Source organism: Tachypleus tridentatus, chromosome 4 (genome assembly GCF_004210375.1).
Source record: "Tachypleus tridentatus isolate NWPU-2018 chromosome 4, ASM421037v1, whole genome shotgun sequence".
Classification (NCBI taxonomy): Eukaryota; Metazoa; Arthropoda; class Merostomata; order Xiphosura; family Limulidae; genus Tachypleus; species Tachypleus tridentatus.
The window spans coordinates 102,313,104-102,330,336 of record NC_134828.1 but is presented as its reverse complement, the minus strand read 5'-3'; the positions used below and the strand labels follow the sequence as shown (position 1 = coordinate 102,330,336).

At 36.4% G+C, this 17,233-nt stretch overlaps 1 protein-coding gene across 3 annotated transcripts in view; it reads left to right on the top strand.

The window, feature by feature from the left end:
• Positions 1-17,233, top strand: part of LOC143249796 (glycine receptor subunit alpha-1-like) — a 70,356-nt gene that overhangs the window by 15,889 nt on the left and 37,234 nt on the right. For 2 of the 3 annotated variants that reach the window (XM_076500230.1, XM_076500229.1), the window contains exon 2: positions 15,504-15,607. The exons of the other annotated variant lie outside the window; for it this stretch is intronic. In XM_076500230.1, the coding sequence (XP_076356345.1) occupies positions 15,504-15,607 (104 nt within the window). The remainder of the gene's footprint in view (positions 1-15,503; positions 15,608-17,233) is intronic. 3 annotated transcript variants of the gene reach the window in all.

Sequence of the window (17,233 nt, the reverse complement as noted above, 5' to 3'; positions counted from 1 at the left end):
TGATCGTAGGTTACGCACGTGAAGTACCTTTTAAAGGTGGTGGTAACAGTCGATACACAGCAGTAATGGTACCTTCCAAATGTGATTGTTTATCGTAAAACTGGGCAGTCGATACACAGCAGTCAATGGTACCTTCCAAATGTGATTGTTTATTGTAAAACTGGGCAGTTGATACAGCAGTCAATGGTACCTTCCAAATGTGATTGTTTATTGTAAAACTGGGTAGTCGATACACAGCAGTCAATGGTACTTTCCAAATGTGATTGTTTATTGTAAAACTGGGTAGTCGATACACAACAGTCAATGATACCTTCCAAATGTGATTGTTTATTGTAAAACTGGGCAGTCGATACACAGCAGTCAATGGTACCTTCCAAATGTGATTGTTTATTGTAAAACTGGGCAGTTGATACACAGCAGTCAATGGTACCTTCCAAATGTGATTGTTTATTGTAAAACTGGGTAGTCGATACACAGCAGTCAATGGTACTTTCCAAATGTGATTGTTCATTGTAAAACGGGTCAGTCGATACACAGCAGTCAATGATACCTTCCAAATGTGATTGTTCATTGTAAAACTGGGCAGTCGATACACAGTAGTCAATGGTGCCTTCCAAATGTGATTGTTCATTGTAAAACTGGACAGTCGATACACAGTAGTCAAAGGTGCTTTCCAAATGTGATTGTTCATTGTAAAACTGGGCAGTCGATATACAGCAGTCAATGGTACCTTCCAAATGTGATTGTTCATTGTAAAACTGGACAGTCGATACACAGCAGTCAATGGTACCTTCAAAATGTGATTGTTTATTGTAAATTTATGTTTTCAGGCAATTAATTATTGCAAGAACTTAGTAAAAAAATACCAGTAAAAAACGAGTGTTGAGTATTTTACAAGAACAGCAAAAAGCATCGGTGAAAGAAATGCTGTCACTATACGTTTTAAAAAAACAGTAGAAATTAACATTAAAATCATATCTTGTCACTACCGTTTGAAATAAACAACAGAAAACGCTCAAATTTCATAAACATCTGTTTGAAACTATTTAAAGTGCAACAACACTGTAACAGATCAACAGTGCTTCATACATACTTGGCATCCAAGAGGTACCGATTGACATAAGGTATTCAAACTCATCTTGCTTAAGGCCCGGCATGGCCAGGTGGTTAAGGCATTCGACTCATAATCTGAGAGTCGCAGGTTCGAATCCCCATCAAACCAAACATGCTCGCCCTTTCACCCTTGGTGTCGTTATAATGTTAAATCAATCCTACTATTCGTTGGTAAAAGAGTAGCCCAAGAGTTGGTGGTAGGTGGTGGTGACTATCTGCCTTCCATCTAGTCTTACACTGTTAAATTAGGGAAGGCCAGCACATATAGCTCTCGTGTAGCTTTGCTTAAGTTCTCAACGCAGAAACTTAGCCAACTTGTATAATATAATTGCATTTATTTTTAAGAATTGTTTGGATATTTAGTCTCATGACAGAAATATTGTTGTAAATAGAAATTCTCAACTTGTGGCAACATCAGCTTTAAATCCTGAGGCTTTTCCCTAAACCATCTATTTGTTGAATTATAAAGTTTGATAGTTTGATTAAATTTGTCTTAAACTCTGAGGCTATTTCATGAAGTGTTTATTTGCTGAACTATAAAGTTTGATAATTTGAGTAGCGCGTTGGGACTGCAAATCAAAGGACTCAAGGCATGGCATGGCTAGAGGGTTAAGAATCTCCACTCGTAATTCGAGGGTCGCGGGTTCGAATCCACGTGGCGCCAAACATGCTCGCCCTTTCAGCCGTGGGGGCATTATAAAGTGACGGTCAATCCTATCATTCGTTGGTAAAAGAGTAGTCCAAAAGTTGGCGGTGGGTGGTGATGACTAGATGTCTTCCCTCTAGTCTTGCACTGTTAAATTAGAAAAGGCTAGTACAGATAGCCCTCGTGTAGCTTTGCGCAAAAATACAAAACAAACAAACAAAATACCTAGAGTTTGCATCCCTTTGCCACAAAAACGCACTCCACATGTTAGGGCCGGATTTTATCTAGTGTATTAGTTCAAAATCAGAGATGACTGTGTGCAAATACATTTTTTTTTGTGAAATACACAAACAAATTCGAATAACAGGTCGATTTATATGAGTTTCAGATCTCTTTAAAGTTAACAGACCGTCATTATTTTATCATAACTGTATTATTTCATTACAGAGTCTAATTTAAGATTAGATAGTACTATCGAGGTAATGTGCAATGTCTAGATATGAAAAAAAATTGTATGTCGATTTTAATATTACACGTATTTGAAAAATAAACAGGATTAGTAGCATTGCATTTTTTTATCCACTTTTTCGACGTCAGACTGATGTATTTTACCACACCAAAATACGTAAATACTCAAGGATAAAATATCTTTCTATTCGGGGAATATTTTAACATTTTACGTGTAGTTAAATCCGCTGATGGAGCAGAATTTACGTAAACTGAATCTTAAAAGCTTATATCATGTAATAGGCACATAACGCTCCATTTAGATATTAATAAAACATGCCTAAGAACATAATGAGGAGCGTTATTTAACATCATCTTCTAAATCAGAGGTGAATTCAAAACATTCTAAGTGACTCCTCTTTATAGTATCGATCAACATTTAAAAAATGTTTCCCGGCTACCTGGTTGCTCGTTTGTTTGTTTTTTAATTTCGCGCAAAGCTATTCGAGGTCTATCTGCGCTCGCCGTCCCTAATTTAGCAGTGTAAGACTGGAGGGAAGGGAGCTAGTCATCACCACCCACCACCAACTCTTGGGCTACTCTTTTACCAACCAATAGTGGGATTGACCGTCACAATATAACGCCTTCACGGCTGGGAGGGCGAGAATGTTTGGTGCGACCGGGATTCGAACCCGCGACCCTCGGATCACAAGTCGAACGCCTTAACCCACCTGGCCATGACGGGCCCATTGAGCAGGTTGCTTGTCTTCTGGTAAGAGATTCTTAATTAAAACTATGCCTGATCGATTTGTTCATCCATAAGTTATTGTTCATGTCGAAAATACCGAATACCAAATTTATTATTCTTACATAGAACATCCCTACTTCTAGATCCACATCTCAATAAAAAGAGAGAACAAAATAGGATTTTTTTTTTTTTTTTACAAATCCTGTATCGGAACTACTCGTATCAACCATATTTTTAAAACAGTTTCTACCTCCCGCGAAGTTCGATTTAGTGTGTTGAGTTTTTTCCTTTGAGGTTTTTATCATAAACTAAATTTTGTATATCAAGACTTAGTTTCGTATATCTTAGACCAAAATGTTTTATACAAGTGTTTTTGTTCCATTTCAGGAATTTTTGTCCAGCCCTTGTACTTGTTTTTTATCAGCCTGTACAAAATACCAAAAACGTTTCCACGTCATTCTAAACTCAGAAAACACTTCAAGGCTATCAAAAACACCAGTTGAGAAAACAAAAGATAACGAGATAGTTTGTCACTTTTATCGAATGGATAAGGTGCGGACATGGTCTAATATTTCGTGTAATCGTGCTGTAAATCCAAAGATTCATCGTTCGCAAACTGCTGCACTAAAAACATTATTCGCTTTTCGAGGTCGTGGATACCCTATAAGAGTAACAGGCAAATCCCACTATTAGATTAGACAAGAGCGGCACAAGAGTTGGTGGTTAATGTTTTGACCCCTTGAATACAAAGAAAGACAACAATATTTGTACGAAACTAAACTGAGTTTAACCTTTGCAAGAGCTTACAAATATATTTTCAACGATTCCGTTGTTTTTTAAGGTAACCCATCGGTATTCCTAACGAACATGTTCTAAAACTAAACGTCATAACTTGAAACCACCAAGTGTAAGGTGTTACCAGTATAAATAGAAACGCTCGCTAGATGCCAGCTAGTGTATATTAGTTGCGTTTATGGGATTTCCGTATTTTTATAATAAGATGAACAGCAAAAGCTTAATATTGTACGAACTTGTTCTAGAGAATGCTTCATTTCAATCACCTACTTTAGTTCTTATCAATGAACTTGTTTTTAGAGGGGAGGGACACTAAATATGATGTGTGTCCGTCGGTCATGATAAAAATTAAAATAAAGAAGCGAATACGTTACGCAAACCAGATACTTGTAAAATTACAAAAGAACACCGTACTAAAGTTCATTAGGGATGGTATGTTTTAACCAGATTCGGTATAGAAAAATGAAAGGAGCCTCGAGATACTTCCTGAAACATGATACTGTTTGCACATGCGATTATGAGAACGCACGAGCGAAATAATTTCAATTTGCCCTCTGGACTAAATGAAATGTAATTTGTTTTGTACTGAATAATACATTATAATTTGTTGTTTGTGTGATATAGGGTTGAATAAAGTATTGATATTGATTGATATTATTAACTAATAATTAAGTGTGCTACTTTATTTGTACATCCATTCTGTTATTTAATAGTTTACAATCACTTAAGTTATTTATCAACATCCGTTAACAGCAGAGCTAAAGTCCTGCCAATCTCTTGTTGAGAATTACTGAAGATATTAACTCCCCAGAGGTACAGCGGACTTGTACAGCTTGAAACCGAGTTTCGATAATCGTGGTGGGCAGAGCATAAATAGTCCATTGTGTAGTTTTGTGCTTACGTACAAAAACTGAAGATATTGGCTTTTGTAATAGTACCCGTATTTAAAACGTAAAAGAGCAAGCGACCTACTGTGGCTTTGAAAATGCATTATTTCTAAAGACTTAGTAATTTCCAGAATTCAATGCATATATAGTATTCCTAAGTAGAAAGATTGTTTGTTTTGAATTTCGCACAAAACTACACGAGGGTTATCTGCGCTAGCCGTCCCTAATTTAGCACTGTAACACTAGAGGGAAGGCAGCTAGTTATCACCACCCACCGCCAACCTTTGGGCTACTCTTTTACCAACGAATATTGGTATTGACTGTAACTTTATAACGCCCCGCAATAGCTAAAACGACAAGCATTTTTGGTGTGACGGGGATTCGCAAATTTACAATAAAACAAAACTAAAACCAAGCATAACGTCCAATCATCTTTTTCCATATATGTTAAGAATAAACCTTGAATTTAAAAAAAAATCATAATGTAGCGAACAGAAATAAATATATAAGCAAAATAAAAACAGGATGAAATTGGCAGCACAAGTATTGGCATAAATTAGATGAAGAAAAATGTCAAATATAAAAATCAAATTAAGATAGCAGTTAAGAGACTGGAAAAACAAGAAAATTGAATACGTGAATAATTACACAGATGAAAGTGCTAATCAATTGCAAAATGAAAGAGAAGAAAATGAAAATTACTAACACTGTTCCACCAATTAAAAAGGTTGTCGAGGCTTTACTTCAGATCACCTTCTTTCAACAGCTTCCTTAGACTTTAACCCTGCGTCTTCTTGAAGTCTTTTTTGTTTGTTTGTTTGGGAATTTCACACAAAGCTACTCGAGGGCTATCTGTGCTAACCGTCCCTAATTTAGCAATGTAAAACTAGAGGGAAGGCAGCTAGTCATCACCACCCACCGCCAACTCTTGGGCTACTCTTTTACCAACGAATAGTGGGATTGACCGTCGCCTTATACACCCCCACGGCTGGAAGGGCGAGCATGTTTAGCGCGACGCGGGCGCGAACCCGCGACCCTCGGTTTACGAGTCGCACGCCTTACGAGCTAGGCCATGCCGGGCCCTTCTTGAAGTCATCGGTCTTTATCTCCTAGTCTTTGATGTTCTTCGCTGAGGTAGCGACCTCAGACAGAGGCGGATTTCTTCTATGTTGAGGTCCAAGACTCCATCTCTTCCGAGGCTTCGCTTCTTCTTTGTGGGTATTTTGGTATGTTGGATTTTAGATACCCGGGACAGTCAGGTGCAAAAGACCTCTTCCTCCATCCGTAACTTCATGTTGGCTACTACTATGTTGTAGATGTAGTGCTTTAGAGCCAGAGTAGCCCACAGTACTCCGGCCCTTTTCAGGGCAATGTCCATTTGTTGTCCTGAGGGGCCATTTTGTATTTGTTTTTTTATTTTCCTCTTTTATATTCTTTATTTTCTTATTCTTTTATGTATTTTTTTTTTCATAATTATTTCTTATTTTTTATTTTTTTTAATCTATTTATATATATTTAACGGAAAAAAAAGAAAGAAAGAAAAACCTATGAATATTATACCGGTTCCAAGCGTGGTGGTCAGCTTGATTTATATTTCTTAAATATATATTTATAGGAAAGAGGTACTTAAAACTATGTTCATCATGTACGTAGTATCTGACGAGATCACACAATAAAATCATTTTATGCCAATGTTCATTAAAATAATTTAGTGCATTATGCAAGAGTCTATCAGATATTGCCTCTGTTTGCATACTTGTGCATACATATGGATGAAGCACTGCGTGGCAGTTATAAGCTGAGTTTAAGATTGAATTTTGTATTTTTTGTAGTTTATGTAATTGTTTTTACGTTATGTTTATCCAGGCAGGAGATTCGTATTCTATTATAGGTCTAATGTATGCTTTGTAGAGTTTTATTATATTATCAGGAAATGTACTTTGATTTTTACTTGAAAGATTTCTTGCATAATTTGCTCTTTTCCAGATTCTAGACAGGATATTGTTAGTATACTGTATCCACGTTAATTTGGTATCATAAGTTAATCCTAAAAATTTAGCAGAAGTAGCAGTCTGTAAAAGTGATCCGTTCATGTATAACTTTGGTGGATCTTTTTTCAGTTTATTTAATCTGCTGAATAGTATTACTTGGGTTTTCGGAATATTTATTTTTATTCTGTATTTCTGGCAGTATTCTTTTAAATTATTCAGGACTGGTTGGAGGTTTGTTGCTGCTATTGAAAGAGTGAGTGCACTTTTCCAGACGGCTACATCGTCAGCAAATTGTGATGCAAAACCTAAGTTTAGGCCCGACTGTGGCATATTACTCATATACATGATAAATAAGATAAGGCTAACTACCCCTCAGGGTCTCTTTCTTCCGAGGCTTCAAGGTTTATGGTTTGCTTTTTGAATTTCGCACAAAACTACATGAGGGCTATCTGCGTTAGCCCTCCCTAATTGAACAGTGTAAGGCTAGAGGAAAGGCAGCTAGTCATCCCTACCTACTACCAGTCTCTCTCTTGAACAGTGGTAATTCCACGAATTTACAACGCTACAATCGGTGGGCTCAGCTGATAGCCCGATGTGGCTTTACTATAAGAAAACATACACACCCACCACCAACTCTTGGACTACTATTTTACCACCGAATAGTGGGATTGACCATCACATTATAACTTCCCCATGGCTGAAAGGACAAGCATGTTTTGTGTGGCGGTGATTCGAACCCGCGACCCTCAGACTACGAATCGTGTGCTTTAACTTCCTGGCCATGCAGGGTCACCCGAGGCTTTAACCTGAAAACGTTAACATAATAGCTTCTTAACAGAATTCACAAATCTATTTGTCGTAGCTGTGGGACACAAACTGCTAAACTTAATCGTGTCTATAAAGAATTAATGATGAAATGATTCATATCCAAGCAAGATTATTTGTTTTATAAAGAAAAAGAATATAACTTGACTTAATTAAAACAAGTATAGTTATTTCGTGAAACCAGAATTAATTTACGTGAAATAATTCTTTATGCGTTAAATTCAAACTTTATGTCAAACCTGCACAACAAGAGATTTTAGTTGAGTTAGGGAAGTTAGGTCATAGCCCGGCATGGCCAAGTGATTAAGGCACTCGCCTCATAAGCTGAGGGTAGCGGGCTCGAATCCCCGTCACACCAAACATGCTCGCCCTCTCAGCTGTGGGGACGTTATAATGTACAGTCACTCCCATTATTCGTTGGTAAAAGAGTACCCCAAAAGTTGTCTTCTACTGCTAAATTTGGGACGGAGATAACCCTCATGTAGCTTTGCGCGAAATTCAAAAAACAAACAAAACAAACTTAACCACATGACTAATGATCAAAGGTTATTATTTTTTCGGTGAAGCTTATGTATATAAAATCGGCGTGTTTCACGTATCGGTCACTTGTTTTTTTTTCAGCATGTATGAAAATATTGTTCCTGCAAATAGAAAACAATCATTACTGAGCGTACTGGGAACTGTTCTCCCCAAAATACAACCTTGTCATGCCCTCCTTGAATTCAGCCCATAGGCCACGGTGAGGAGTTAGGTTTATTAGATGAAATGCTAGTATTCACAAGGTTGGGTGTTATAATCCAAATGGATGTTCTGTTTTGTGTAAGCAGGACAGTATTTCCTGTTTTCCTTTGTAGATTATCCTGAGTTTGTTAAGTCACTGCATTTTTTGTGTTTTTTTTTAGATTTGTTTCTGTTGTTGATCAAGATTAAATATACCCATGATATTATATTGTTCTTCACCGAGAAGAAATTAAAGTTTAGACTGTTGATAAAATTAAGATTAGAACGTTTAACTTCAGAAGTCTTACAGTCTTCACGCTAGTTTGGTCAGTTTTCGGTCCATCATTGACCGACCCCAACTTCAACCCACGAAATGATGTAATCTTCCACCTCGTCAGCAAACTCCCCTAGAAACTGGTCGTAGGACCCGCCTGAAATGTAAATAACACTGTCTGTGAAACACAGAATAGCCTAATTTCTCGAACGTGTTATACAGTTTAAGCCGCGTGTGAGCAGTGGTGAAATTAGCCAAAAATATGATTGTTTCATCTCGATCTGTATAAGATATTCTTGGTTGTGCTTCCAGTAAAAAGCAATGACTTCGTTATTTTTAAATATAATATGTTATGATTTGAGGCGTATCACACGTAAGACAGTTGAAATTTATTTTCAGACATAACTTCATGTTCCCAGGATGAATTCAAGCAATATTTAGCTACTGATCTTCTTGTGGTATTACTATTTATTATTATTATTATTATTATTATTATTATTATTATTATATTACTATTTATATGTTTAGAGGAACTCCTTTTATTACAGTTTCCCATGACTCTGGTATGTTACAGTACGACAGCTATCCTGAATTTTGCTGTTATAGTTTCAAAAATGCATCATTTTATCTTAAGAAAATATGATATCTTAATTACCTGGTAACTTCTGTTACCCAGCTAGATTTTCATTTGAGGGCTGACATTATGGTGGTATTCTCTCTTTTGTAGAAAGACATGGTCTACACTTTGTAAATGATAATTTTCCACGGCATCTTAACTGTACAACTAGATGGCAGCATTTTTTGGTGATAATACTTTGAATTTTATAAACATTAGAGATCACAAATGTTTGTAGCTATTATGAATCGACGTCCAACAAGATACTCACCGTTGGTCCAAGGACATAAAGAAGAGAATTCAATGTATTTAACGCATTATTTTACTTTAACATCATGCAAGAGTCTGGTAACGTTGACTCTGTCTCTTTAGAATACATCACAGTCCTCCTGACGTGGATTGTTTGTTTGTTTGTTTTGGAATTTCGCACAAAGCTACTCGAGGGCTATCTGTGCTAGCCGTCCCTAATTTAGCAGTGTAAGACTAGAGGGAAGGCAGCTAGTCAGCACCACCCACCGCCAACTCTTGAGCTACTCTTTCACCAACGAATAGTGGGATTGACCGTCACATTATACACCCCCACGGCTGGGAGGGCGAGCATGTTTAGCGCGACGCGGGCGCGAACCCGCGACCCTCGGATTACGAGTCGCACGCCTTACGCGCTTGGCCATGCCAGGCCTCCTGACGTGGAACTATTGTATAGTCTGCAAGGAAATTTTCCAAATCTACTTGATAATTCTTCACAGAATTAAACTCGTGCTTCCAGTTAACAGTTTGTATCAAAGGTCTACAAGTTGACGTTGTTTCTGGAGGGGTTTTCTTCTAATCATCATTGGCGACTTCAATACTACATTTATATATGCAAAAACGGCTCGTTTGGGTTGAGAAAATATTCAACACCCTTTCAAACATGTGGTCAGCTTCCGGTCAGTTACCTCTTTCTTTGTGAACCTGACGATGACCGAAGAAGGTCGAAACGTTGTTCGCTCTTCTATGTAAAATATTTTCTCAACCCAAACAAGCCGTTTTAACATATATATTTCTCTACAAGTGGGTTTTCTCGACATCACTGATCAATACTACATTGTTAGTACCAAAATCGTAACATGTGACAACCATGACAACAAAACTCACGTATGTTGTTATGAATCATACATAACCTCCTTAGTCGAAAAACCTGCTTTCACCCACTATTCAGGGTATGTTAATATTGACTCCTTTTGATTTCTGTATGAATTCAAGTCGCTGGCTGTAAGTATTGAATGTGATATAGCCATGGTTGGAAATCACAAAGATGAATCCTTGAAGAATGAATTTACTATTGTACACAGCCATACACACAGAAGCAACAATAATGAATCTGAATGGTTTGATGTTAGATGTAAAAATATACAAAAGCAATAGTGATGTTACGTATTATAATTTATTTCAGTCGAGTCTCCAATGTATTATGTTACGTATTACGTTTCCAAACAGCCGGAAATTTTAATTATAATTTAGAAGCTAATTAAATGTCAATATATATGAAACTTATGGTATTTGCAAACAAGATTGATACACAGAATTTTCTTTCTTAACACAAATATATTTTAATATAGAAACAAAAAGAATACAATTTATAATAACAGTTATTACTAATAGTTATTACAAATGATGTTTATTTACAAGACTTTCACAAACAATACTGAGTCTTATATCTGGTCTGGAACTCAATATTTTACCCACGCTTCACGGAGACAAATTAATCATAAGTTCAAAAACACGCACAGTAACGGCAAAGCTAGTGCTTCATAGACACAAGTTTTTAACAACTGAAGTTAAACAATTTATTCGAAAAAACTACTAACATCCAAAGTTAATTTTCCGAAGTTAAACGGTTTTTAATGTTTGAAATCTATAAACGTTCCTAGTCCTATATCTGTAGTTTTCCGATTAATAAGCGTTTGACATTATTATAACTTCCGAGGTTTATAGTATGTGTTTTCTTACAGCAAAGCCACATAAGGCTATCTGCTGAGCCCACCGAGGGGAATCGAACCCCTGGTTTTGGCGTTGTAAATCCAGAGACTTACAGCTGTACTAGCGGGGGCCAAAAACTAGTTTTAATTTCAATCTGTTCTTCAGGTTACGAGTGTATGTGCCTTTTTTTACAGCAAAGCCATATCGGACTATCTGCTGAGCCCACCAAGGGGAATCGAACCCCTAACTTTAGCGTTGTAAATCCGTAGACTTACCATTGTACTAGTGGGGGACTAGGTTCATAGTATACTAACTGTAGCGACAAGACAATATTTTCAAACTATCTCTCCGCGTCTTGCGATTACTGGCTTGGCATGGCCAAGCGCGTAAGGCGTGCGACTCGTAATCCGAGGGTCGCGGGTTCGCGCCCGCGTCGCGCTAAACATGCTCGCCCTCCCAGCCGTGGGGGCGTATAATATGACGGTCAATCCCACTATTCGTTGGTAAAAGAGTAGCCCAAGAGTTGGCGGTGGGTGGTGATGACTAGCTGCCTTCCCTCTAGTCTAACACTGCTAAGTTAGGGACGGCTACCACAGATAGCCCTCGGGTAGCTTTGTGTGAAATTCAAAACAAACAAACGTCTTGCGATTACAACCTTTTATACTCATTAGGCGAGATTCTCGAAAATTCCGCTGGCAGCAATACTGGTAATCACTACTATTTACATAAATACATTGAACATTGTTGATTCTTACACTTCAAAATTGCCTACAAATTCAGAGAACTGGCAGGACTTGCGCAACACACATTTAATAATATAAGTTAACATACATTTCTACATACATTAAACTGAAACAAAGATATATATCGAAATAATATTAAATCCATTACAATGTATCTAAATGGATTGATATTACATGAAAAAATTGTTTTCAGCTCTGTCTAAATATGTCGAAGCCAGAGGGACAATACCTATAAATGGAAAGAAAACAGAAAAATTAGACATTCATATGATACAACTAGTTGTTAAGGCGTTCGACTCGTAATCAGAGAGTCGCGGGTTTGGATCTTGCTAGCACCAAACATGCTTGCCCTTTCAGCCGTGGTAGCGTTATAAAGTGACGGTCAATCCCATTATTCGTTGGTAAAAGAGTTATATATATATATAAATCTTACCTGTGCTACGGTGGTCTGCAGACATATTTACAGTGAAGGGCAAAGTAATGTAAAGTTGTGAAATGAATAAAAAATTATTTCTCATTTTCATGTAACAACCAGTAACTGCCTCCCCCCAGAAGCCCAGCGGTATGTTTACAGACTCATGCTGCTAAAAACCTGGTTTCGATACTGGTGGGCAGAACACTGATAGCCCACTGAGTAGCTTTGTGCTTAATTTCAAACAAACCAAAAGCCATTGACATAATTTTTCTTCCATTTACAATGATATCAGACTTCATGCCTTGACAAGTTGAATAATTTAAATTAAAATGTTCGGCAACCACGTTCACGTCATGGGCGATAAGTATATGTCTCCAATGTTACTTGAACAACAGAAACTTACAGGAATCGTCACTTGCGGTGTATCTGTTAACGTACAGTTTACTACTTGTGAAAATCGTGAACCACGCAGTAATCAATCTCGTGTTTTCCTGTCTCCTAATCAGTTCCAATCTTTACCATAGAAATTATGGACCATACAATAATTAACCTCGTCTTCCTGTATCCATCTTGATTTCAAAGTGGAAAACACATTTCTGAGAGGATTCTTTAACTTGGACTGACTACAGAAGGCAGTTGATTTTGTGGTAATATAAACGATTTAACCTCAGTAAACTTTATAACGTCACGTCGAACAGTCTTTGGGGAATTTAGTTGTTATAAACAGACCTTGAAACATGATTATGTTTACGGATTATTATTTTTCTCCAGACGATAGTGTTTGATTTTCTGCCTCTGTTTTATGCATGTTTTAATACTATAGATATACAAAACTTATTACAATCTGTACAGACTGTAAAATAAACTTGTGAACAATCCATGTAGTAAAAGCTTGTCCAAAGGAAATAAATACCTCATAGATGAAAACAGTGGATCTTTTGCTATTTAAACGCATGCGTACATCGAATTAATTTATTTTATGTGTATGAAGTTTTTAATTGTATATTTTGCTTTTAACTTTATACAATAGGATATTGTGAATTTTTAATCGTTGAATGTTTTTACTTATGTTATTGCAATCATTTATCGCTTACTATCAAACCATTCTGATTTCATGCATATAGGAATCGTGGGTGATACTAAAAAAAAAAAAAACATACTAAATAATATTTACAGGTATTAGATTACGTACCTATTATATTACGAGGTACACACTTATTTAATAAGATATTTCATGTGTCCTATCCGTCATATTTATATCATCTGGATTTTGGTTTCAGACGTATGTAAAGAACAACATTGTTTGATTTGTAGAAATGCTCATTTTTGATATTTGGTTTGTTTATTTATTATTGTTAGACACAACCCACTATCTGTACTGTGTCCACCACAAGTAATGAAACCCAGTATTTAGGATTGTGAACTATCAGACTCAGGCCCTGCATGGCCAGGTGGTTAAGACACTCGATTCATAATCTGAGGGTCACGAGTTCGAATCCCCGTCACATCAAACATGTTTTCCCTTTCATCGGTTGGGATATTATAATGTGACGGTTAACCCCACTTTCCGTTGGTAAAAGAGTAGCCCAAGAGTTGGCGTGGGTGGTAATGACTAGCTGCCTTCCCTCTAGTCCTACACTGCTAAATTAGGGACGGATAGTGCAGATAGCCCTTATGTAGCTTTGTGTGAAATTCAAAACAAACAAACTCTGTAAGATTTACCGCTGAACCAGTAGCGAAAGAGGAGGGCGTTTGGTTTAACAACAGTTTTGTTGAAAAACTATCAGTGAAAAAACAGAAACCAAAACCCTGTCATAACGAAAAGAGAATAAAACTCCGCTCCAATACAGTATTATAAAACATAATTTTAAGATAATAAATACTGATTTATTTATGTGAAATGGAGAACTCAAACAAGGGCTAGAAATAATAGAAATACTTTTAAAAGATAAATGTTTAAAACATACTTGGTGACATAATATTATATTTTCTTTTGATAACTAAGTACAGTTGTTTAATTATGAGCTTCTAAATGTGTACTTGTTCCCATACAGAACCACACCTCACCTGATTAATTTTGTTATTGAGAGGTAGTGGTAAAAGTTAACTGAAAATATGTACTTATGTTCCTATGATTTTATCATTCTCGCTTTAATAGTGTATTAACTAGGTAAAAGTTAAATGTTAATAGTATAACAGTATTTATGTGACTTTTAATTTTGCTTAAAACCCTAAAAGTGTTTATTTTGTTATCTTAACCTTAAAGACCAACACTGAGCTCGTGCTTTGATTATTAACAGTTTTATTAATCACTGTGTGAGCGATACAAGCACGTGTTTTTGTTATTTTCTCTTTTATCAACAAAGAATGTCATGTTACGTATTATAATTTACCTCAAACGAGTCTCCAATTTATTATGTTACGTATCACGATTTCAAATAACCTGAAATTTGAATTTTAATTTAGAAATTAATTAAATGTCGATATGTATCAAATTTATAATATTTGCCAACAAGATTGATACATACAATTTTCTTTTTTTACATAAATACATATTTTAATATACAAACAATAATACAATTTATATTAACGATTTATATACAAAACTTTTAAGTACAATATTGAGTGATCTTCCTGGTCTGGAACTGAATATTTTACCGACGGTTCACGACGAGCGAATTAATATCGAGTTGATATCAGTACACTTCACTTAACAGATAGCTAGCTAGCTCTCTATTCTTGGCTGATCTCACACCGTTTACAAGCTGACTTTTTACCGCTTAAGTTATGTAATGTTTTCATAAAAATATTTTGATGCCGAATGTGAATTCACTGAAGTTGAATGTTTTGTAATGTTCAAAGTCGATAATCGTTCCGGTCACATATCTGTAGTTTCCCAATTAACAAGCGTTTATTACAGTTATAGCTTCCGAAGTTTATAGTATACTAACTGTAGCAAACCAACAATATGAATCGACAGAGATAGAATATGAACTTTAGGCGAGGTTCTCGAAATTTCAATTGACAACATTACTTGATGATACGTTAGTGCTTTCGTAAAACATGTATTGTTGATTCTTACACTAGAACATCTCCTACAAAGTTATTGAAAAGGCGGGAACTTCGCACTACACATTTAACAATACAAGTTACGTGCACTTAAATACATATTTAACAGAAACAAACATTGGCATTAAAATAAGTATATAAGAGCTAATCCATCACAGTCGTTAAAATACTCTAAATCTATACATGTGAGATTAGGAATTTTCACCACGTATTATATTATAATTTTATGTTAATAAGGCTTATAATGTTTTACAGGAACAGGATCATTAAAAAGAGCTTGTACGACGACACTGATCTACGAGTACTGGATAGCTTGTTGATAAACTACGATAGACGGGTAACCCCTACTCACCATCTGGGTAAGCTCACAAGGATTCTCCTATACTCATAATCTAAGTCAGCACATTGGTTTTCCTTCTATACTCACTATCTAAGTAAACACAGAAGGACTACACCCACTTACAATCTTGATAATATCGCAATAATCCTACTTACCATATAGCTAAAAATATAACGGTTATTCCTATACTCACCATTTAGGTAATTATGTAAGACTTGCTTCTACTCACTATATACGTAATCAAGTACAAGTTACGTCACACAACATATCGTTAAGTACATAATTGCTACTCCTGTTTATTTTCTAGATAAACACTATTATAGGGTTATCAATATTCACTGTCTCAGCATGAAAATAAAGCTTTTCTTTTACTCATCCTGAGGTAAGTATACAAAAGAAGCACATAATCTCCTGCTAAGTAAGTACAGACATTGTTTGTTTACTATAATTATTTTTTCACTCATATTATTAAGTTTAGATTGATTATCCACGTGGTAAACAGTTAATTACTACGCACGGGCATGACCAGGTGGTTAGGGCTCTCGACTCGCAATCTGTGAGTCGCGGGTTGGAATTCCCATTACACCAAACATGCTCGCACCCCTTTCAGCCGTGGGGCGTGATAAAGTGACGATCAATCCCACTATTCGTTGGTAAAAGAGTAGCCCAAGAGTTGGCGGTGGGTGGTGATGACTAGATGCTGTCCCTCTAGTCTTACACTGCTAAATTAGGGACGACTAGCGGAGATAGTTTTCGTGTAGCTTTGCGCGAAACTAAAAGAAAACAAACAAACAGTCAATTACCTCTCTTCGTACTTACGAGGCCCGGCACGGTCAGATGGGTTAAGGTGTTTGACTCGTAATCTAAAGGTCGAGGGTTGGAATTTCCATTACACCAAACATGCTTGCACCCCTTTCAGCCGTGGGGGCGTTATAAGGTGATTGTTAATCCCACTATTCCTTGGTAAAAGAGTAGCCCAAGAGCTGGCGGTGGATGGTGATGAGTAGCTGCCTTACCCCTGATCTTACACTGCTAAAGTAGAGATGGCTAGCGCAGATAGCCCTCGTGTAGCTTTGCGCCAAATTCAAAACAAAAACAAACTAGTTTCGTACTTAAGGTAAATACATAAATATTATTCATACTTATTGTTATTTAAATAGCATGGTTCAAGCTTTGATATTATTTGTTTAGGAAAACTCGTAAGACATGAGTCAAATGTAATCGAAACATTGAAAGACATTCGATCTGAGTTTTACAATACGTTAAAGGTCAAATTCACAGTAGTTTGTATACTAATATACCAAAAGAACTCAAACAAATGAAAAAACAACTTGCAAACAAAATCTAATGGATGCACTGTATATGTATATAGTTCATCAAGTATCGTACCTCAGTCAACCACTGTAGAGCCAAGTTAGTTCTTTTGTGCACAACATTTGGTATGTTTCACCGAATAATTCTCACATTCCGTATATTATGTAGTTGTCCTTGTTCTTAAAACATGAAGGACAAACTACCTATTATCTGCGTAAGTAATCACTCACACGTGATTGGCTCTAAGATCGTTGCATTAACCAATTATCATTTAGCTTTGTCTGCACGTGATAAAGTGTACAATGTAAATTATGGGTTTTTCTGGCATCTG